General features: G+C 34.0%; 1 protein-coding gene across 25 annotated transcripts in view; it reads right to left on the minus strand.

Moving 5' to 3' along the window:
* Positions 1–6,515: 6,515 nt before the first annotated feature.
* LOC106668314 (AN1-type zinc finger protein 6) overlaps positions 6,516–25,601 on the minus strand; it is a 52,612-nt gene continuing 33,526 nt past the window's right edge. For 5 of the 25 annotated variants that reach the window (XM_024225395.1, XM_024225397.1, XM_024225396.1 and 2 more), the window contains 4 exons: positions 11,089–11,205; positions 9,659–9,988; positions 7,870–8,026; positions 6,516–7,710 (listed from right to left, as the gene is read on the minus strand). In XM_024225395.1, the coding sequence (XP_024081163.1) occupies positions 7,562–7,710; positions 7,870–8,026; positions 9,659–9,961 (609 nt within the window). In that variant the 5' untranslated portion in view covers positions 9,962–9,988; positions 11,089–11,205 and the 3' untranslated portion in view covers positions 6,516–7,561. Of the gene's footprint in view, positions 7,711–7,869; positions 8,027–9,658; positions 9,989–10,527; positions 10,870–10,917; positions 11,206–11,290; positions 11,601–11,630; positions 11,836–18,076; positions 18,097–18,361; positions 18,493–25,601 lie in introns of those variants that run through there. The other 20 variants (XM_014396942.2, XM_014396946.2, XM_014396944.2 and 17 more) reach the window with 16 other exon arrangements.

The following is a 25,601-nucleotide window of genomic DNA, read 5'->3' on the forward strand; positions in this document are numbered from 1 at the left end:
CAAATCGATAATTTCCGTATAAACGGAAATATGAACACACTTTAGAGGATGTGAGTAAACAGGCTTGACATTACAAAAAAGGGATTTACTACAATTAATTTGTTGTGTAAAACGGCACGCTGGAATCCCTGATAACGAGAAAGTAGACGAACTGGCCCAAATTGCCACTACAGCTTGGGTCGCAATATTGGTTTAAAATAACGAGCTCCGGCACCCAACGGCTTCTTAGAAAAGAAATTCGACTGAAAAGGAAGAAAGAATATCATCCTCTTCAGTGGGCAATCATTATCGTTTCATGTTTACAACAGTGCGGAAGAATAATGCCTGGTATGCTAATGGAGGTAGAAGCAAAGCATTCCATAGCACAATCAAGCAGGTTGAGAGTATGTCACTACATTAGTGACCTTTACCTGTTCAGAATAGATAAAAGAAATACACCCAATTGTGAAATATGCCATGTAAGAGAGGACGCCTTCCCCCCTGGCGTATCAGCAGTACTAAGAATATAGGGAAGATTTCTACAAAAAGTAGATGGATATATGGCCTTACAGAGGCCTTTTATATCAATATTTGAGCCATGTTATACCAACACAATTGAGAGTTCCTTCAGCACCTTGAGACGAGTTAAAGCATGGACAAGATTGAATGGACTTTGCCTTTTGAGTATTCATAAAAAATTGGTTTCAGACAAGAAAGGAAAAAGTGAGTCATCAATTGTCGACAAATTTTCAGAAAATCTATATCGACTAATGCTCTCTTAGTTTGTAACGACCTCAATTCGCAATTAAGAAGTACACCTAATGTACATTTTTTGTTTCATTTTATAGTAGTTATTGTAAGACATTGGGAGTTATTTCAAATAATATGATCCGATTGTGATGGTATTTTAGTTTGTTGTATATTTATGGTTTTGTACATATCATAATCATTTATTGAAAAATATATAAAAGTTCCCAAAAAACAGATAATAGTTTTATTTTCATTAAAACTTGGTTAGTGTGATATTTTAAGAAAAAACTTTGTTTAGTCTATAAAGAATTTTATTTTGAGGCTAGCACTAAATTTTTGATTTTGAATTTTTCTATTAAAAAGTTTAGGAAAGAGAAATTGTTCAAAATGGTCTAAAAGCCTAAGCAATGGGTGACTTCTAATTCTAATTACATACCTATCTGCCCCCCCCCCCAACCAAGGATCCTACGTACACCCTTGTCCATAGGTAGTATTCCTTACGATAAAATTATAATAATTTTAGCATTATACGTTATTTCCTTGAAGCCTATTTTTTAAAAACAATTTTATAAACAAAAACAAAACAGCGTAGTGTACAAGGTGAACAAAAATGTCAACTGAGATGTTTCAAGTCATGTTTCAACTTGAACGAAAGTTTGAATTAGTTTGACCGGTTCTCTATAGTTGATCAAATCTGTAGAACCAGTATGAAATTGAAAATCAAAAAACCTCTTTGTGGTGAAATAAACATAGATATATTGCAATTAATGAAGGTTTTTAGTTGAGATAAAAAAGTCAATGGCACGAGCGGGATTCGAACCCACGATCTTCGGCTTGATACGCCGCTGCTCTACCACTTGACCTATCGTGACCTCGATCCACTCGGGCACCAACTTCCCATCTCAACCGCACCTTTTGAATTTTCCATCCTTCTTGCCATTTTTCAAATATCATGTGAAGGAAAATTGGAAAATTCAAAAGGTGGGGTTGAGATGGGAAGTTAGTGTCCGAGTGGATCGAAGTCACGATAGCTCAAGTGGTAGAGCAGCGGCGTACCTAGCCGAAGATCGTGGGTTCGAATCCCGCTCATGCCATTGACTTTTTTATCTCAACTAAAAACTTTAATTAATTGTAATATATTAATTGGTCAAGCGGACCACGAAATTAGTGAATTTATAGATACATTGTTTGATTTACATTGCTAAGTAAAATAAGGCATAAAGGGGCTAGGTAAATATTTCAAATTAAAAAAAGTGTGCAAAATCAGGGGAAAATTGTGGATGCCAATTTTTTTAACTAGCTCATCAGTAGAAAAATAAGAATTTAATATGTACTGTTAATTTTTGTCACCAAAGCAAAATTGACAGTTTGCTTTAAAATTAGCTGGAACTGTGACAACAAATGAGGGAAAAATAAAGACCTCATGAATTGCCTTCATCTTATTGATACTACATCTGCAATTTTTATTGACTTATTGACCAAATGAAGATGAGTAAGTTTTAGAGATTGAACAGTTTATATTTATTTTATTTATTATTTTTTTATTAATAAAATTGATGACTCTTACATGCAAACAAATTTCTCTCTTTATTATATTAGTATAGATTTACAATATGTACAACATTGAAAACGGCCCCATTTCCCTTAAAAATGGGAACAGGGGAACAATTTATTATGATAGAGAGTACAGCTGCGAAACAACTAATACCCAAATAGTGGTACCATACTGAATAGAAAAAAATTAATAAAACATTCTGCTTTTTAAGTACACAAATCAATGAATCTATTGAGCCAACTTGTTTTCTTAGCTTTAGTTTTGGACTGACATAAACAAAAATGTTCAATTATTTCTAATTTTACTGTAATGTTTACTTTAGTATGAAAAATACTATTGCTGAAATATGTTTTAAAACTGCATAATATAATTTTTTAACAGCTCTCTGAATTACCTAGAGTTCAGACAGAAGGCTATTCTGAAAGTACCACATAAATAAATAGTTGAGCGACCATGCTCGTCTGGGTGTGCTGTGTTCTATTATAACTGCGAATCCAAGATAAGGCTCTAACTCGCTATGCTAATTTATAAATCTATGATAAGGCCCCTGGTTCTTTATAGTTGCGAAATATGGGGAGCAGCGTCTTCATCTAAAATAAAGCGACTGCAAGTATTACAAAATTAAATAGCTCGAATGGCAATAAATGCCGAGTGGTATGTGAGGAAGAACCAGATACACAAAGTACTACAACTCCCAACTATCCAAGAGACAATTCACGAACGATTCAACAAGTTGCATTCCGAACTTAGTAGTCAAAGGTGCTGTCCATCTTCAAACTAGAAGAAAAAAGGCGTCTGAAGCCATCTATGCTGCATGTGTCAATAGTGTAAAAACATCTGTTATATAGTCTGTTGAATATTTTCAATTATAATATTTATTAAGGAACGATTTCCCCTCTGGTGAATATTGTGATAAAACTAAATGAACAATCTTATGCCTCAAATAATTAAATGTGAACTATTCCTATACATTTACAAATGTAAAACTCTTTGTATGTATTTGGGCGTGGTTTTAATTAAAAATAATAATAATAATAATTTACTTTTTGGAACTGTAATGAATAACATTTTATTTGCTTACAAAAAGTCAGTTCTTATAGCAACAACACTGAATTAATGCACACATGCTAAATAAAATTATATGTAATAGACTAACCATTTTCTATACATCATAATTAAATCTTTTTAAGTAATTCACATAACAAAAGTTTTGATTTTTCTTCCGTGTTCACTTGAATTCTCAGTGTTAAATAAACTACACAATATTACAGAATATCTCTGACGGTTTAATGCCCACTGTGTCATCACTTTTTTGTTTTCTTTTAATGTACAAATATATTTGTTTTTTGTAATAAAGGCATTTTATTAACTCATTTCATAACAGAGATTGAACACCATTGTCAATTGTGTCTCTACTCGTGGTAAAGTAGACAACCAGCATCATACGCATACATGCGATATTGACAGGGGGTTATAGAAGTTTTATAAAAAATAATTTAAGCATATGTGACTTGAACATAATTTGGCTCATCCTGTCTAATCAAAGACAATTTGGGCCATATATTTCTCTAACTTTTGTTCTGCATCTCTCCAGTATTTTGCAAAAATGACAAAATCACCTGCATATAATAAACTAACGATGTCTTTAGAGCTGTTGTAGTGTAGTAATATGAACTGCTGAAATAAACAATTTATTATTACACAGACATGACAAACATGCAAAGTTATAAATCTCAACCAGAATATACATTCTTTGTGAACAACACACAAATCATTACAATTTATACACGTCATCAACACCAGTTAAACCGTCACAAAACTTCAAAAGAAAACCATTATATTATAAAACAAACAAAAAAACAATTCATCTAAGTAGGTCAGAACAAAATATCAACTTGCTCTGCCCCTTCCCTATTTTGATGAGGTTGTAATTATATGCTATAATTAAGATGGTGAGATGCTGACATACAAAATGAATGGAAAACAGCAAATGATTGGCATAGATAAAACTACTTCATTTCTTTTGTTTATGAAAATAATTGTAATTGAAAAGGTATTTTACTGAAACTAGCCTTTTGCTATATTTCTAGATTTAAAAGGAGAAAAGCTAGAACATTTTGTCAAAATAGAAGTAAGTTATGAATGAATAAATAAAAATATCTCAATTAATTACACTTTTTATCTAAAGTTTTGGATGAGATCAAAAAGTTAGTGTCACGTGCAGATTTGAACCCATGACCTTCGACTGAATGTTTGAGTGGGTCTTTTTTTTGCAGCTGAGCTGTACAGCTTATTGTACTTTATCCCTGGCTCCATATTTTAGGGGAAGGCTCATTGTGCCGGTATTCTTCCATCAAAGAAACTCATTTTTGAAAGGGGTTGGGACCAAATTCAGAGTCGCTGAGATCCAATCCTGCCCCTTCCATTGATGAGTGCCGTGTCAATTTCTTTCAATTGCGGCCGCCGGTCCCCTTAGGCATCAGAAAAAGTCCAGAGGCGACGGTGGGGATCGAACCCACGACCGCAGGATCTACTAGACGAGAGTCTGACGCCTTAACCACTCGGCTACCGCGCCCCCGATTCGATGTTACAATGCTGAAGTGGTTTGCCAAGCGATATCCAAAGGTCGTGGGTTCGAATCCCACTCGTGTCACTGACTTTTTTATCTCAACCAAACTTTAGATAAAAAGTATAATTAATTCTAATAATTAAACAGGTCAATTATGATCGCATATATGGATTAATAAAGTAAAATTCTTTTTTTGCAGTAAATACAAACTGCTTCATCACATTCATCAACCCTCGCATAAGATATTGGATATTTGTCTGAATTAATTAAAATATTAAAGTTTAATTAAGATCACAGGTTAATCTATAAACGTAATTTATTTAAATTATAAAATACTTCACTCTTTCTACCAAAAATGCCGCATTATTAAAAAGACCAGATTGTAGTGAAAACATTTCATGAAAAATTAAATTCTGTTTAAACTGAATAAAATGCTTTAATGAATCTTGAAGCGATCTGGAAAGGAGAGAAATCAAATTTAAACATGTTACATATTTTTATATTTTTTTTAAATATCTTTAATACATTCTGATTTAGCAATAAAGTAGATGATTAAAAATTAAACATATCTATTGAATAAAGTGAGAAGAATACATTTCATGTGTTCCAAAGAATAAAATAAATTGTCTCTAGCATAACATATCCACTTTTACGTAGTTCCACCATAAACTTAAAAAAAAATCACACACTATACCAAAACTTACACAATACAAACTAAATGATTAATATGTATTCCTGACAATATAAATATTGTTGAATATATAATCACCATAACTTATTTGAAATTTACAATAGAACAACTCTTCTATACTCGTATAAGCACAATTGTGGGACAGTTTAAAGAAAACATCAAAGAATACATTATAAGCAGTCAATAGTAAAGAATTACCTAAACTGATTTTGTTATTTTTATAGGTTAGTTAAAACACCTCGTTACAATGCAATTCACATTAATATGATATTAGCGACTTGCGATTTTCATGTATCAAAGCCACGGATTTGTGTCGAACGTTTATATACGTATTATATTGATTTCGAGAAGAGAAGTTTCTAAACTGTACAAATCCGGGATGGCAAACCCTATTTGCACTAAATACAATCCTATCACGACTACAATTGCCTAAAACAACAAACATTCAAAAAACAGAAATAACATATAAACAAAGAATTTGCAGTTACTTAAAACAAAAGTTGATAACAAATTTACCGCTGTCTTAAATCTTAAGCCAGCCATTTAGCCAAGGGAATACATATGTCATGAGAAAGTCACTCCTGTTTGAAACAAAAAATGTTTGTGCTGTATTGATTTTTTCTTCTGAGATTAGAAAGAGAGAGAGATTGAAAGAGAGAGAGAGAGAGAAAGAGAGAGAGAGAGAGGAATAAAATATTAATTTTAAGTGTATGTATTAGAGGTAAAGCTTTAAATTACAAGTTAATCATAAAATATATGTTAGCATTTAAACCTCTAGAATCTAAAATTTGTCTCTACTTAAAAAAAATTTTAGCTGTAATTTTTTTATGCGTACATTAAATTCTATATCATATATTGATCACACAAACAAGAAATTTAATTGAATTTGGGGCGCTCAGGAGATTTACTCATCACAGTGCATCCATAAATAATTTTCAATTATGTGAAAAAGTGGAATATCAGAAAAGAAAAATGAAATGAACATTATATTCCCTGACTTTACAAACAAAAGGAACACATTTACAACAACTGGTAACACATTTTCCATTACATCACTATTGTGGGTAATAATGATTTTTTTTCTTTCTTTTAAAAACGTTCATACATCTGTAGAAACACACTGCATACGACTGGAACACTTTTGTTTTACATAGGCTAATGTGTGTTCGTTTTAATCCTTTTAATTTTGAAGGAACCACATGAAAGTCTCTATATAATGTTTGTATGCGTGTAACGTCTGTCTTGCACTAGCACACTCTCATGTCCACACATAATACCATATTCTACCCACACATAATTAATCAAAGAATTCACCGTATCAATAAGTGCATTCTTTGTTTTTGTTTTCTTTTTCCTTCTTCTATTTATTTTAATAAGTAATTATATTTACATCAGAATGCGAGTAATGTTTTAAAATGGCTAAACTAAACACCTATACAATGATATTATATATATATATAGTGTGAGCAAGAACAAATTATATGCAAACGAAAAATTAAACTATTCAAAAAAGAAAACAAGAATGAAAACATCAACCTAACGATGACATCATATGCATGGTTTTCACTTTAAAATCTAAATATATATTTATATGATATAATAGTACATTTTCTTTCAAAAAATAAGATCTTCACAGAGTGATTACATGGGCACCACGAGTGCAATCATCTTATTTATATTTAATAATTACACGGCACACACACATTATAGATGCTGACACTCGCGTAGAAGTCTGTCCTCACGACACTCTTGAATTATCCGTATATTTGTCAAATTAATTTTTTTTTCTTCTCCCATATTCTATCCTCATTTTCTCCCATTGTAACAGAACAAATAATTAACATTAGGCTAATTTATCCAATTTTTAATAAACATTATGTATATATGTTTTTTATTATTTTTTTTATTTTAATTTTTCTCTTTTAGTTTCAAGACACGAGGTGGAAGATGCTCCTTCTTTACATTCTATATATAACTTTGTCTTCACATCTTTTACTTTTTGTCTGTCATCTTTTTATTATATCTTGTGTATTTTTTCCCCAACTACGACTGGGTTGTTGCGACGGATTTCTTGTGCTCCTAATTCACGATAGTTGAACGTACACTTGTGTTTGTCCGAATATCGATGAACAGCGCAGTAAAGGCCTCCGCATCGACACTCGAATCCTGCAAATAAAATTGTAAATATCTCATTAATTAAAATCAATATAATATTTATCTGTAGAATAAATTACAATCGAAACTCTTGAACTTCAACCATAGGTTTTACACAATTATTTTAATTTTAAAGTTTATTTTACGGTAAATTACTTGGTATTTTATTACCTGTAAGGCCAACCTTCTTACGGCAAACAGCACATCGGTTCTTTTTCTTGCTCTTATCCTTGTCGTCTTTTCCTTCCGAGTCAACTTCTTTGTTGAGATCAGGGGAGTCAGAGGATGCAATCGAGCTACCACCTACAGCTCCCTCTCCAGCCTCACACTAGAAAAAAGTTTAATGAATTAATATCCTTTTCATTAGCTTGAACATTTTTCAGAGAATTTATTTGTTATCCAAGAATAATATCTTGAAATGGGACAAGACTTAATGTAAAAGCAATGTAACAGAGTTTGGCGCATTTTAAGCTATTGCCATAATATTTTGATCTTTTTTTGCAGTAAATGTTCAATTTAAATTTAAATAAATATTTTTTAAATTATAGATTGCATCTATTTCTCCGAAAGAATGGCTTTAATTATTTTTCAACCATGATTGGAACTAATTATTTTCAATCATACCTTTTGAACTTCATAAACAGACAACTGATGCTACAATTACAGGGTAATTTCAATACTTGTCTATGATTAATAGACCAATTTGATCTAGGTATTTTTTGTACAGAATTATATAACAGATATAATTACCCAGTTCTGTTTTTCATGCTATCTGTACTTGAAGATATTAAAGAAAGACTTGATTTGGTTAAACATTAACATTTTACTGCAATAAAAATATCTGAAAACTTGCTATTTCTTTGTTTATAGGAATGCACTGTTCTATTGATAATTGTAAGGATATTTTATGAGTTCATGTCAAGGACTATTTGTTTTAAAATTAAAATGGTAGTACTTATTGAGTCTTTTAACTGTGATTAATTTGCGGTTTTTGCGGATTTTACAATTTTCTTCGTAAAGACATCATTTTACATTCATGTATTCAGAATTTAAAAAAAGTCATTTTCTATGCCTTTACGAGAAAATAAGTCAAAAAGTGTAGAGAAGTGTAAAATGGACAATTGTGGTAAGACTTTCTATTGGGTTTTGAGACGTCATCTTGGAAAAGAATGAACGAGCCACATTTTTGGTTAGCCTTTAAAATTAAAATTTAAATAAAAAGTCCACCACAGATAAATTTAATAAAATGTTTGGTATAAGAATCATATTTTTTCTGTTTTATAAGCTAATTTATTGATTAGTATATTGTAATTTTTTACTCTGGAAGATCACAATGGCAATATTTACTACCTCTTTCAAGACAAGTTTTATTTTAAATAGATGCATCTTTACTAATTACAGATTCAGCTATTGGCAGCTTGATCATTCTCAATCATCCTGATCTCCCTTTATACACTGGCTTTAGTCTGTAATATGCGTTCATCCATTTTGTCATCTTCAACCAGCGAAGAATGCATCTGACAGACAAATCCTGTGTAGAATAGAAAGACCAATATGATCAGGAGCTATCAAGCAATAAACTGAAGGTTCTCTTTGTTAGACCTCTGGTCAAAACAAACGACACTTCCACGAAGGTAAATGAAAATAAAATTTAATATAGCTTTTATGCTAAACCTCTTATCCATAATAAGTCTATAATGTATGAAACGAAATTTCCACAAGGCTTTCAAATTAATTTTACAGCATTTCATACATTAAGGAATAAATGTTAACTTTTTTTCTTTCAATATGAAGACAACAGTTCTGATAATACTGCTGAACCTAATTCCTTATTTATTAAACTATTATATGTAGTTGTAACAGTGTTGTACTCTGAAGCTATAAATTGTAAAATTATTTCAATCGGACAGCGCACATCAGTTCCCAAAACAGAAAAAATGAGCAATTGATTCAGAATGACCTGGCTGTCATCCGTTCTTTGGGCGAGGCATTCGCTCATCCCTCTGGAGGCTAAGGGATTGATTATTCTCACGTCTTTAATGTCCTGAGGCTGAGGAGCGATAACTGGAATTGTAGGAACCGCCGTGTCCATTGCACACGCTGGGCCACTGCTCTGGTAGCTGGCTGCTCCCTGTGGTGGCTGTTGCTTCTTCTTGAGTGCTTCCTTGTAGCACAGTGAGCACAGGCCGTCTGTCGACGGGTTGCCGTAGAATCCGCACCCTGACCTGCAAAGCGCTTGCATCGAATTTGACTCCCTTTCCATTTTTCTTCTATATGTATGGGAATACTCCTGAGGGAAGAAAAAACCAAAAAACAAATTAGGCATAATAAATAAAAATTATAATTTTAATGATAAATTTGCGTTTATAAAAATTTGTTTTTATAATCGTAAATCAAAGATCAGAGACCTGAATCACTTAAAACATTTATAGGATTAACTGTCAGATTTTAATAATTGTCAAATGAGATTTATTGAAAATAAGGCTGGATATCATGCGTTTAACATGCTCTATTTCTGTGAAATTTTATAAAGATCTACAAAATTATGGACCTTGGAATTTAAAAAAAATAAATCTTATCAAATCTTATCGTGAATTCCAGTGATCTGTACAATGAAAAATATCTTGGGAGACACAATTTGAACTTATCTCAAGAGGGATTTCTAATTTTTTTTCCCCCTCTTATGTCTGTAATGAAATAACGGAGGATTATTACATTAGGGATTTGACTAATTCTTTGACATTTTTAACCGGCAACAAGGTGAATGTATCAAATGAACACATATATATTTTATATATGTATGTATAGTTAAATAATTATAAACAATACCTGAAAAAGGTTTACTCCTGTCGATATTTTCTAAGACGGTATATTCTTAATTCATTAATGTATTTGCGCGAAACCTTCATAATTATTAAGTCTGTAACCTATACGATATTAAAGCACTCAAAAGTTTAAATATCTATTTTATGTAGAAAAGGCTAAGTACTAGAATTTTGGACATACATATTTTTATTAATCTAATTATCGGAAAAACAGCATCTGTTTCTTGTTTAAATACTGTTCATTTAAAAGTAAGGAGGGAAGCGGGCACTCGCGTTATTTTTTTCTTTTTTTTTTGTAAACAGTCGACAATATCAGGGGAGCAATAAATTATTGATATTAACTGTAAAAATTTATTTAGCCTAATGATCCACGGTAAATGTAAAATATGACTACCTTGAGTGAACATCAGCTGAGAAAAGTGTTGGAAAAACAGAACGACTGTGACAGTCCCACGTGGAGCGGCAGGAAGTCAAGTTAAAATAGTGTGTAATTCATTTTCGTTTTTTTGTCAAGACAATACTTCGAATGTATGAGTCGGTATCAAAGATATTATGAACAACTTACTATAAAGTAAACAGATGTTCGTGTCTATCGCTGACGGTTTTCAGTACGGTCGGTCAGTACACAAACTGGACGACGGCGTCAGTCAAGTTCAAGCCTGGGCAAATATTGAGTTGTTGCCTGAAACAAAAACAACAATTGGTCAAATCGAGTTAGTCAAACTAGTGGATATTTACAGTAGTTTTTTTTTTACAATTACACATACAGCAATGGACAAAACCTGTCTACGGATATACTTTTTTTTAAATCTAGAAGTGTAAATTTTACGATACGTTATTTTTCTAAAATGATTTTCCTTTGTCTTTTCTGTAAACAAAAAGTGTTTGCTGTTAACCTACACTATAAGACTACTAATGGAAATTTCGACTTTTATATTGTTGACTATAAGAGAAAAGTAATAATGATAAACTGAAAGGTTTACAACAATTAAAACATAAATGAGCTCTTTTCTTTAACACATGCAACAACAACACAATGGTCTTTCGTTGCGCCGAATACACTCTCATGCTGCGTTTCAAACCGAAAAACGAAGATAAATTTATTACCGTTTAAAAGCATTAGGTGTTCGGATGTGTAATGTTAAAAACAAAATCGGAAAATTCTTCCTCGGATAAAACGCTTCTGAAGAAAGGGATTCTAAAGGGGGGGAAATAAGAAATAAAATTTTTGATAAAACGCAAAAACTTATTCCTCAAATTCCAACTTTTATTGAATAATTTATAAAGGAACTTTTATAATTGTCATAACACACAAAGAAGACTACTAAAATTTAGGAATATCAGCTGTAAAACTAATACCACCAGAGTAAGGAATTTGTTTAAAAATAAATTCTGAGAAATTTTGCAATTAATCATTTTATTAAAAAAAGAAAGAAAGAAAGAACCCTTGAATTTATCAGGAAAACGCGACTTCGAGCTAGGTTCCCGGATGCCTCGTCAGGCATGAGTGTACACATTAACTACACATAAGGAATTTTTAGAAATGAAGGTAGGGTGACTATGTAGATTCACTTTTTGTAAATGATGGTTCTACTCGCAGAGTTGTTTACAACGAACCGGAATTCATGTATTAAACACTCATCATCAGGTTGAAAATGTTACAAACACGCCTCTCGACATGCTATTATAAGAGCGAAACCGCCGATCCACCGCCTCCTAGGCTACGTTCAATGAGCAAAACCTATTATATTCATATTTGCTTAGTGGCCATAATTGACCACTTAATCTGAATTATTTCAATTAATTATTCTTTTTATCTAAGGTTTTTGATTGAGATGAAAAATTAGTGTCACGAGCGGGATTCGAACCCACGACCTTCGGCTCAGTACGCCGCTGCTCTAACCACGATAGCTCAAGTGGTCAGAGCAGCGTCGTATTGAGCCCAAAGGTCGTGGGTTCGAATCCCGCTCGTGACACTAATTTTTCATCTCAACCAAAAACCTTAGATAAAAAGAATGATTAATTGGAATCTAATACATTATTTATGCATTAATGTCCATATATAATTTTACATTTTCTTTTATTTCAATCAAATTTCTCAAACCGATATAGTTCCCTCCCTTTGTTGAAACTGTGTAACACTGTTGCATTAAAATTGAAATTGTGTTCGATTTAGGCATGTGTTCTTTAATTCTCGTTTTAATTCATCTGCAAAACTTTCAACAAAATGAGGGAACAAGATTGGTTTGAGAAATTTTAAATAAAAAAAAAAAGTAAAATTAAACATGGACATAAATGCATAAATAACAAAATACATTTTGATTTACCTCCTATTTTAAACATGTACCTAAATAATATTTGACATAAAAATTAATCACTAATTTAAAATTATTTTCTTACAGTATTTACTAGGATAACATCTAGTTGCGCAATTCACGTTTTCGCATGTTCCAAATTAAGCGACATTAATAACTAGATTCTAACTTGAACGTTGGAGGTGGATCGGTGGGTTTACTCTTACAATTCAAGTCAAGAGACGTGTTTCTAACTTCTTCAACCTACTGATGATGAGAGTTTAATGCTTGAAATCTGATCGTGACTACAAACCTGTCATTAGAACCATCTTTTACAAAAAGTAAGGACATTTCTTCACAAAATTCACCAATTATTGATAATCAAAAACTAATGCTATACACATATACATACAAAGACAATTTATCTCTCCTGGTGTATCCCCATGCCCCCAAAATCGAACGAACAAGCTCTTATGTTAAGGGTAAACATTTTTTATTGTAGTTTTAAAGTACGATACAATTTATCAAAACGAAAGGCGACCCACTATCAAGATCAGTTAATAAACTGTACAAAAATTTAAATTGTAATAAATTCTTGTTTTTATGCAAGGATGATAAATATGCGGGAAAGCATTGGATAAAAACAAATCAAATGGACAATTTGTTTTAATTGTTAGTAAAGCATACCATATAAACAATATCACAAAAGTAGCGATACTTGTATCTATCACGTGGCTCTTATGATAAGGAAGGTAAATATAGAACAGGCTGGAAAATCTTGACCTAATTCCCCTTACTCCCTTCCACGCCACACCAGTTCACAAAATCCTGAAATAAAAACTGTGCTAGCATACTTCCTTGTAAAACCGAAAGGGGGCAAACCTTTTCTGAAGTCCGACACGGACTTTAAAATTTAAAATTATTGAGGAATGGCCATTAATGAAACTATGATTATTGATATATTTATGTATAAATTAAGATTAGAAACAACCTTAAGATTGTTTTGATTTTTAGAATATACCATAGTATAAAACTACATCAGATCGTTAATTTAAAATTTTGGTGGTGTTTTATGAATTCGTTAGCTTAAAATTATGCCAACAAATTTCTGCTATCACAAAATGGGATAAATTAAACGATTAAACAAAGGCTTTTTGGGAAAAAATTCGAAAATCTGCCTAACTTGTGAACAGGTTGGTTTTCTGCTTGAATTTGCATCCCAATCCCGGATAAAACCGATTCGTGCCTTAATGCGAGGAATGGATTTGACGATAGTAATCAACTATCTCTAGGATTGTAGTTAATGGAAACAAGGACAGAGATAAGACGTTCCAAAAAGAAATGAAATTAGCAAAGAATAAAATAAGATAGGATGAGAGGGAGAGGGTGAGGGGGAGAGAGTGAGTGAGAGGGAGAGAGAGATAGGGGGTGAGAGGGAGAGAGAGATAGGGGGTGAGAGAGACAAGGGGAGAGAAAGAGAGGGGAGGAAATTTAGAAATTAATGAAAGAACATCTCCATAACGATAGATTTTTAAGTTAAAATTAAAAATAGGGAAGAAAGCTTTAAATTAAAGTAATAAGTTTGAATGACATTTATCTCCGTTTTTTTCATGTTTCATGGAAGTATGTATTCATATGTATGTAGAAATGATGAAGGTGGTGTGTGTATTGATTCACTTTTGTAAAAGGTAAAACCTTTTAACCTTTTACAAAAAGAAACGTACATATTCACATGGTTTGTGAGACAGACAAAAGAGTTGGACTCGAGAGATATAATTGGAAGAAACATTACATGTTGATGAAAGACTTATTTGTGGTTGTCATGGTCATCGATGGTAGATCATCTCTTGTCCGTTTACGTGTATTTCCGCTCTTTTATGGTTGTTTTCTTTTATTGTCCTCTTAGCGTGCTCGTTCATATTTAGCGTGTAATATTAATTTAAATAACGTGAATGACATCCCCGGTTCCCCTTAGACGTCAAACTTAACTTTTAACTGGCGTTAATTGTGAAAAAGTCTCACATAGGTTTGAAACAGTTGTTTTTAGTTTCAACGGTGAAAGTCAATCTTTCCCAGGACGATTATGCATTGCCAATTTATGTTTACTATGGCAGGTGTGCCGGACGATTTTAGAATTTAGCGGTTTTCCTAATGGGCATCGCGACAACTGGGAACCCCTGGAAAGTAAGCGAACTAAGGAGTTGCCATGCAACCTGAACGGATGAACGGCACATATCTATCTTAGTTTTAGTTGAAAACTGCTTTACTGAATTTTCGGTGGTGGTAAATTAGTTTAAAACTTTTGTAACGTCGTAAATATGCCGAATAACGGTTTTCTTAAGTTTGCACACTGGGGTAAACGAGTTTTCAAGACCGGTTCCCCTTATAAAAATTTCTCTCAATCCCGTCTGTAGCCCTACTTTACTTTGACTTTCAATTTGCTAGTACTTAAAATCAATGTCAACCACGTTCATCGTCCTACACGTTTATCCTACATATTCAGAGTATTGAGGGAGAATATACGGCACGGAAAGACAAAGGACTGCAATAGATTTGTACATTGTTTTCAACGGATTTCTGGTACCCAGTAAAAAATTGAAACTTTTGGGAATAGAAATGTGGATAACGAGCAAAGAACAAAACATGCTAAACTGAGATTTCTTGTTGAGGTTTGAGGATGACTATAAGTTGGTGGTTTTGCCTATCGTCGCTTGTTCGGCCTGTCAGATATAGTTCTGTACCTTACCATCTTCAACCTCTGAAGAACGCATCTGAAACACCACAACGCCCTTGAGAGTAGGCAAACTAAGATAGAGACGATCTTACAGGCTTTTCATCCGTTTCACAATTTAAAGATTAGTTATTTTAAGATAACATTACTGCACCTGAATAACGCTTTCGTAAGAACGCTTTTGATTAAAGCTAGCCAAACAGTGCCTTCCTGTTGCAAGACCTCGGGACTAGTTGCCCATATTAAACCGGCGATTAAATTCCTAGAGGGGTTTCTACAAACTTTCCATGTAATACAATGCTGTGCTGTTACACCAATCTAGCATCAGTGTATGCGGACTTTAATCAAAATGTGTAGTTTTCATTTTTTCTTTTGTTTTTTACATGAATACAACAGTTTGTGTAATTACGTAGGGCCTGATATCAATAATTCTTCATTATAAGCTGTCTGTTAAAAGTAAATTAAATATAGTATAATCAGCATTTTGTACTGGCTGTAACTGAAAATTATAAAACTGTTTCAATTTGGATATTTGAAATGGATAATGACCTAGCAGTCATTCGCCATTCTTTGAATAAGGAGTAATCACTAATCTCTTTGGATAATATGGAATTTATTATTCTTAAGTCAATTAGGTTTGGACAAAGCGAACAGGCAAACCCCCGCTGAAGATGCAGAATTGAATCTGAAAGACCAATGTGTTACGATAGGCAGATCAGAATGATCGGAAACAATTTAATTATATAGAGCTTTGTAATTAAATAGCCCCTGCCAGTTGCGAGAGCGAATCGGAAGAAAATCTTGGTTTTTAAAACACAATTTCTGGGAAACAGCAGGGTTCTTGCAGTGGTCGACACACTGACCCGAATACCTCGTCGGAGAGGAAGAAAGAAAACCAGGGTCACGAAAGGACGGAATTCTCTCCCTCTCGTGTCCTAGAAAGAGAAAGGGAAGAGAAGAGGGGGATTGCAGCATGCGGGTTGCGTCACCTTATCCAGCACAAGACGACACCCTGACAATGATGAAAATTCTTGTAAGCCAAATGGATGAAACGAGAGTAAAACATAACACAAGTCCCGAAAAACGAACCAAATCGGTCCAACAGAAAAAATGAAGCCCTTACAAAACAAAAGAGATGAAGGGGTTCCAACTTCATAATCAATTAAATGGTTTTAAAAAATGTCCTTTATGTAGGGATAGGGAAAAAGAGTAAAATGGATAAGGATACCGAAATTTACATTATTTCTCAAGAGTTTTTGTACACCAGACTTATTGAAGTCGACTGCTCAACATCTTGTGGAAGAAAGTTTAATATATTTTTATACGGCTATTGTTAATTTCTATGGAGAAAAAATTGATAGTCGATGGAAACCTTGAGTCGGCATTTTTCGCAAAGGACAAGAATGAACGGAGCAAATGCCTACCTGATAAATGGTGGAGGGCATATCGTCGCTTAATGCGTGTCGCCTTGACAATAAATTAATCAAAAGAAATAGGAGCAACGTGTCGAAGAGAGAGAAGTCAAGGAGGAGGCCAATTGTAAGCAATTCAATTGTAATCTGATTACAGAGAACCGCTGTACATCCGCCATCCGTCTTGGCGGTTCTCTTAATGCGGTAACAGAAATTTCGTTCAAATTCAATTTCGGCCGGTCTGTAGAGGGGAAAGGATGTGAAGAAAGAAAAAAGGAAAAAGTGAGAACGGTAACTCAACGAGAGGTGGACCCGGTCTTACTCTCGTCCATGGTTGGGGCAACTAGGCCGGAACGAATCTGCCCATTGTGCAAGAGCCTCCCCAAAACCAGGATTGCTTCACGCAGAGAAAGTAAAAATGTGACGTCTCCTCTCTTAAGACTCTGGAACCTTTTTTACGAGGTACCATGGAAATTTATTACAAAATGACTAATGCAATATAAATATTAATTGCGTGAAAAAGTACTGGGACAAAGTAAAATCAACAATAATTGTATCAATGCTGAAGGAGATGGGTTACATTATACTCCAAATGCAGCAATAACCCCACTTTTTAGTAGTTATTTTCAAAAAAATAATAACTGGTCTTCGGGAAACTAAAAATTTGTCGATATAACCAAATATAATACCGTTATATTAATCGAATCTTACTATAATAAAACAACCCTGGATATTAGCGTTTCCTTTAAATAAACGTTCCTGGACATTTTTTCAGTATGTCTTCCTAAATAAAAGTAAATTTTCTTTTTCTCAAACAATTTCGACACAAACAGAAAGGGATTTTCAAGCAAATTTTCGAAGGGACCACAGATAATCTTTTTTTAAACTGAATTTTACTATTTACTATGGAGAATTTTTTTGCTTCAATAAATCTACCTAAATGGACCTAAACCGAAATTAAACATGGAAAATAATTACTGTAACAGTAAAAGCATTTTCAAAGGAAGGTCCACTTTAGTTTAAATGTTTTTTAAATATACACTTAAAAATGTATCCTCACTACTCCAACAAAAAATTTAAATTGTTTTACATACAATTGGAAAATGAATAAATCACCTGATTGCTTTGGCCAACGGTAAAAGTTCAAATCACGTGAATTATAACGCGTTGATAACTTATAAAAACTCAAAAAGAAAAAAGCTATACCATTTTTAGAAATAAAGTAAAATATGTTAAGTTTGTTTAGACTGAGGGCAAGTTATTTCAAAAAGTAACGTTTTTGAAATAAAGGAGTCTTCATAACCTATTTACTCAGACATCTGGTTTTTCAAGTTTTATTATTTAGCTTAAAAGTAAATAAACTATTGTCAAGTGCGTTTGGAAAGAATAAAGACAGCAAACCTTAGCGCTTTGGAATTTCCAGCGAGCGAGATAGCAGCCTTACTCCATGTGCATCAGTGCCGGCAAGGACTGACGAAGAAAGATACTTGCTAAAGTTTTGAATCCATATTGTGACCTGATTTATTTAAATTAAAAAACTGTTTCTAGGGCCCCCTGGATTTTAAAAAATTTAAAATCTCTGTTGGAAACCTAAGTTATGTACGTGGTGAGTTCGCGTTTCAATGCATCAGGAAAGGAATACAGGCAAACTCATTTAAATTTTTTTTATTGTGAATGGTTTCAAATAATACGAAATGCAATATTTTTGCGTGTATTTGTGTGTGAGTGAGGCTCAGAATGACTATTACAAAAACTGCAGGAAGGACCTTTCAGTCGGCCAGGGCTGTGGAAACTGTGACCGTCTCGGGCGCTTTTGTCCCACAGTTTCGACCACTGGTGGTGGTCATAACGAGATCTTAACGGTCCCCCGATGCGGATCTGCCACAGGGGAAGAGAATGCACCGGCCGAAGGGCACGGAAGTGTGCCATACACAGGACGTTGTAACGGGTGTTCGCCGTGCACAATCCCGCCAGACTCCCTGGTATTGATTGTACGTCTGTCGCCTAGGAGATGGCTCTCTTGTTTACTACCCCTTCGGTTCTTTTACTCCCATGAGAAGCCATGCAGACAAGGACGGAAACAGATTAATCTGAATAAAAATAATGTTAATAAATATGCAAGGAGAAATTATACCAAGTCGGAACTTTATCCAAGTTTTTAAACAAACATAGGTGGGGGTCAGCGAGCAAAAGACATCACATTTCAGACAAAACACTCGTTCAAAAACTTTAAAATTGTCAAACAACAAACCCAATCAAATCTATTTGGCTTTTCTACACATTGTTGTACAAAAGTATATGTGTACATTGTAAAATGTACTGAAGTATGAAGTGATGAACCAGAAGTTTTAACTATAGCAATGGAATAGCCTACTAAAAAGAGACAAACTCACAATCAAGTGTCTAACATCAACTAATATATNATTATATATATATATATATATATATATATGTTAACTGGCCAATAAATAAACGTCGGTTGAATATTGATTTTTAGTACTGTCCGATCATTTGAACAGAGCAGTACAGGCCTACCGAAGAGATGATTACATCGACCTATAGTCTCCTTATTTCACAACTGGTGTTTGGGTAAAGAGTGGTACGTGTAAATTTGTTCAATTTTTGTTAAACATTATTTGAAAGTTTTGTCATGTTCAGCTGTAAATCAGTTGATTAGACATATTCCCAAAATAATGTTTTTAATTATGGCTGTCTGACTTGAAAACTTAACTCCGTACTTAACTATATCGATGTAGTTGAACTGTTCCAGCAGCAGTGTTGAATGAAAGTTATATTACATAGCAGACTATCTAGGGATAGTCAAGCGCCTGCGAACACTGCATGGCAATGCATAATACATTTTGTTTCCATCGCTAAGTGTAGGAAATGTAAACCACTCGAAATAAAATCATTTGAAGTGCTGAGCTATGTTGTGCAGTCGGGTTCCGGAAAACGGGACTTGCCAAACAGCGTTGTTTTGGAAAGTGGGAACGCGTTGAACGAGTCGCTTTCCAACTCTAACCGGACCTGTGCTCTTGATTCTCCGTGATGTTTTAATAAGATTTCTTCTCGCGGCTACATATTATCTCATTACCCACTTTTTAATTAATGCAGGGCGGGGATGATTAAAAGCTGACTGACGACGAAGGTTGGGCGAAAGTCAGACCGGTTGGGACTTCTGGGCCATCGAGTATCTAAAAAGGTGGCGCGATTAATAGACAATGCAAATAATCCCTATGTCCTTGTAAGCTCGAAGTCACATCACCGGGAGGAACGACAATTCATTTCTTATACCCTTCCCGATACTTTCAGTACGATTTCGACATTGACAAAACATAAATATTTCCATTTGGATCAAATCGCAAAATTGTTTATCGCAATGCCCTTAACCCAGTTTTTAATCATATCGCATTTTTGTCAGATGGAATTTAAATTTAAAAGATATACCAGTTTTCGTGTATCCTTTTAATCTGATAAAGCAAATTTTTGTTTTGTTACAAACATTTGTAAATATAACAAAAAACACATAGAAACGACTATTCTTCCAATATTTAAATAATTCTGGACTCAATATGGGATTTTAATTCTAACCTTCATTAAAAAAAAAAAAAAACCACGTCTGGTATTCTCAAGATGCCTAAACGAGATATGTAATCAACAGAATATGACAAAACGTACCCGCCGCTACGCGAAAAGCGAGCAAAAGATTTCTGTTTAAGTTTCAAAAATTATTGTTAACAAAAACTGTTGCAAAATTGAAATATACCGATCATATTTGGTTAACAATGGCTATTTAGGATTTTGATAGTAAATTAAATGGGTCAATTGAAAATCAGCCTTGTATTACGAACACAGTATAGTTTTGTAACCGATTTGCAACGGATTTCGCTGAGTCAAACTGAGTTTTTGATTTTGTTGTCAATAAACCGATAACATTGGGATTGGCGAATGTGACGGATGGCGCGTTGAATGTCAAAATATCATAAAACGAGAGCATACTGGACGGATAATTTGATCATAATTTTACATGTCAAACTTAGCAAAAGGCTAGAAGTTAGCTGTCAATTAATTTTTCAAAATATTAGTTGGAAATGTACATCTTACATGTAAGATATGTAAGCAAGATTCGATTCTCGGAGACTTTTGAAGTGGCCTCGGAGAGCTGTTGGCGAAGTAATACTTCTATTATTGTTATTGTATAAATATATGTATTTAATAGCCATAATTGACCTATTAATTATTTTAATCAATTATACTTTTTATCTAAAGCCTTATTGAGATGAACAAGTTAGTGTCACGAGCGGGATTCGAACTCACGACCTTCTGCGCCCCACTGCTCTAACCATTTGAGCCATCGTCATAATCCAGCTCGTGAACTAGTTTTTCATCTCAACCTGAGATAAAAAAGTATAATTAATTGAAATAATTGATACCGTAAATTATGACTACTAAATACATACATATATGGATTTATAACATTAAATAAATTTAGACCATCAATAAATCGTAACGTAAACGTAAAGAATAGAAGAAGAAAGAATAAATTAAAATGCCAAAAATAAACATTATTAATGTTGTTTAACTTATTTGAACATTTGAATTGCCAAATCTTAAGTAAAAATAGTTTTGGCAGTTCGGAATCAGCAAAAGCGATAAAAATTTCAGCCCAACTTTAAATAAAATCGTCTTTGCGATAATCAAGTGTGTGTGTGTGTGTGTGTGTGTGTGTGTGTGTGTGTGTGTGTGTGTGTGTGTGTGTGTGTGTGTGTGTACACACACACATACACACACACACAATGCTACTTACTATCATCGGTATTATAATTTTACGATTTCATCACTTCTAAATAGTTTTTATTAGCAATATTTAAGTTTTCGTGTACAATGTAGAATTATAGAGGTGAATTAAAATTATTATTGGGTTGTCCGGAAAATAATGCAGGATTTTAAGTTTTCATTAAAAAAAATCTATATAAAATATTCTGTTTACGTTTACAGGATTACTCATTTGTATGAATGTCAACACTTATTAATCCTCTTCCAAATGATATTGTTTGTTTACCTCTGTAGCATTCCGCTACTTGGAAATAATTCAGTCATCCTTATAATGTCAAAGCGAGAATTTCGTACGATTTTCTTTTACGAGTTTAAACTCGGCCGAAGCGGAGCCCAAACGGCTAGAAACATTAACCAAGTCTGGGGCGAGGGTTGTGTTAATGAGTGCACTGTGCAAAGGTGGTTTAAAAAATTTCGGGAGGGAGATTTCAGCCTTGAAGATGAAGAAGGTCGTGGAAGGCCTTCCTCTCTTAATGATGATGTTCTGCGATCAGTGGTGGGTGCAGAGCAACTCAAAGTCAGTAAAACGACCGTCGCTGACCACCTCAAGGCGATTGGAAAAGTGAAAAAACTCGAAAATTGGGTTCCACACTCATTAAACGATCGCCAAAAAAATCAGCGCTTTGATGTTTGTGCATCACTTCTTTGTCGAAACAAAAATGACCCATTTCTGGCCAGAATTGTTACATGTGACGAAAAGTGGATTCTCTACGATAACACTAGACGTTCTGGACAGTGGCTCGACAAAGGAGAAGCTCCAATACATTTTCCAAAGCCCCCAACTCATCAAAAAAAGGTAATGGTTACGGTATGGTGGGCTTCATTTGGTTTAATACACTACAGCTTCTTAAATCCTGGCGAAACCATCAATGCTGAATCATACTGTAACCAAATTAATACCATGCATCAGAAATTGGCAGTAATGAAGCCCTCTTTGGTCAATCGGAAAGGGCCCATTTTGTTGCATGACAACGCTCGACCACATGTGTCACGTGTAACGTCACAAAAATTATTGGAGCTTGGCTATGAAACTTTGCCTCACCCACCCTACTCTCCGGACCTCTCGCCTACTGACTACCATTTTTTTAGACACCTGGACCACTACTTAGAACACATAATATTCAAAAATCAAACGGAACTGGAAAATGCATTTATTGACTTTATCAATTCTAAAAATTCTGAATTCTACTCAGACGGAATTAATAAGTTACCAACACGTTGGGAGAAATGTATTGGGAAATTATTTTGATTAAAGAACATTGCTTTAAAGTAACTAGTTTCTTTTTTTTTGTTTAATACCAAAATCCTGCATTATTTTCCGGACAACCCAATACAAGAATTTCAATTAACATTCTACCAATCGACAAACATAGAGTGGTTTTTGGGTTTTGATTTCCATAAAATGCAACAATCAATTTTATTTTTATAGAATAGTTATTTTAGTTTGCTCGATTGCTCAATAATATTATTGGGTTTAATGATATTGTTAGCCATTAATTTACGGATTTTTAATTTGTATTTGGTACCATGGCTCCTCCTCACTGATTGAAAAACTCCAGTTCGATACAAACATTCAGAGGTTTTAAAAAATGTACTGATAAAGTCCCAAGGCGTTAGTGAAATACCGGAGTAATCCAACAAACAATTCATTGAGAATTGACCAAAACATAACTACGAGTAATCAGAAAGGCCATGTCGTGTTGATGAGAGAGACGCTGTTTGCGAGATAAAAGCCCCGTCCCGTCCCCTCTTCTAAGTACAGCGGTCTGCATATGTGAGGCCTTCAGTGCAAAGAAGGTACTTGCAAGTGGGTGGACCTTGAAATTTTTAATTATTAAGGAAGGCTAAATTTAGAAATTATAGCGGCTTCTCTGAGGGACAGCTCCTACCGGGCCCAGATCGATACACTGTTGGATGGTGGGGAGACAACCATCAGCCAGTATGCCTCAGTCAGGCCGCAGAACAACAGACAGGAAACGAAAAAGAAAGGATACAACTAGCCAATTAACAACCACCCACTTGATAATAATAAAGATGCGTTTGTTCTTTAAGATTTGTCCTCTTCCGACATATATTTTTTTTTATATTTTATAGTGCAATAATGAAACCAGCATAATTTAAGCCCTTTATAATACACAAAGTCCCTTATCTTAATACACAAAGCCAGCATGAGATAAAAAACATAACAAATGTTCAAGAATATTTCAGTCCTAGGGGTAGTTGATAAATGGTCTAGAATTTCTAGCCGACAGTTGGAGGAGCCAATTTTTATCGCCTTAATTAAAAGGTGCAATTTGTAAAAGCACAGAGCAGTGAATAAAAATCAGCGAAATAGACCCGACATTACTTCATAATGTAGACACGTGTAACCTATTAACTAAGACAGACATTTATACAAACTTTCTAAACGTAATTAACGGACATCCCAGATGAACGTTGTAGAAGCGATTAAAAATCAATCTATTGGTAACTTTTTATCGGTCGATTTAGGCAATTAAAACCTATTATGAACTTCAGAAATCCGCATAGCAACAGCCTTGAACAACTACATAAGAGTAAGTTGAAGAATATCCCTCCTTCCATTGCAACCTTTCTCCTAGCAACCTAAAGCTAAAAGATTTTATCTTTCAAAATTATGAACTTGCCCATGTAACTTAATTGAATAAAGCGTCCAATAAAACCATCGAAACGAGCGACGCCTAGGGATGGAGAGCTGAGAACCAAAGAAAACGCCAGTCAGCAGCTGCAGTCCGGTGGAAACAGCATGGAATCCAGGGGGGAGAGGACGATTCACGAGGAAAGGGGACCCAGGTAAAAGAAGAGGAGACAGTGAATCGAGCAGGTAAACCGGAGACCCTTCTTACTCTGTTTCCATTCTTCTCTCACGGCTAGGCCTTCATTTCATCCCTCAAAGTGTTCACTCTCCTTACTGACTCAACTCAGCTCTTCAATCTGACAAGCGATTTCCACTATATTATCTTTTCAACCTATAAATAATAATTAACGAAAGTCCACCTTTAAGCTTAAAAAACTTATTAATTAAATTACCTGATGTGATACAAAAATACAACACCATAGAAGAAAAATATTTTTTAAAAGATTTGTTTTTCTACGAAACTCTAAGAATTATTCTATGCGTCAGGCTTGTATGTAATGCCGATGTACTTTAATTTTTATAATTGCTTATATAGGAAAAGGTCTTTCTACGTCTATGTTTTAAACACCAGGAGTAAGTTGCCTTTCCTGTTGAAATAAAGCAGAGCTCTTGTTTTTTGTGTTCTTCCTCTTTTACAAACGCACAAATACATAAGACCAATAATGATTCAAAACAATAAATTAACCTTCATTTACTGACAAACCAAACATAAATCATATGAAAAAACGGACGTAAGATAGCAAGGAATTAAAAAAAGTCAAATTAATACAAACACAATTACAATGTTGAGGGGGTTGCTGTGAAGTCTATTTATTTATTGTATTAAATGTGTGGTGATTAGTGACCGTTAGTCTATGATTATTTGGAAATCGTGAGATGCGGTCTGATGTGACGTAGGTTTCAGAAAAACATTTTCTTTATCGTGCCAACGTTTCGATCTTTATTGAGATCATCTTCAGGGCTCAGTGTTTGTTTTTTGCGTAATTGTGCCATTCTTGCGAGTCGTGGGCACTCTCAACAAGTGGTTTTGGTGAGATTTTAATCGCAACAATGTCGGAGGAGCAATTTGCTTTTCACACTTCCTAATGTCGCAGCACACTCGGCTTTGTCAAGTTGGTCGTTCAGCGCAGTTGTCCGGGACGCCCAGAA

This window comes from Cimex lectularius, unplaced genomic scaffold (genome assembly GCF_000648675.2).
Source record: "Cimex lectularius strain Harlan isolate CLEC.00 unplaced genomic scaffold, Clec_2.1 scaffold11, whole genome shotgun sequence".
NCBI lineage: Eukaryota > Metazoa > Arthropoda > Insecta > Hemiptera > Cimicidae > Cimex > Cimex lectularius.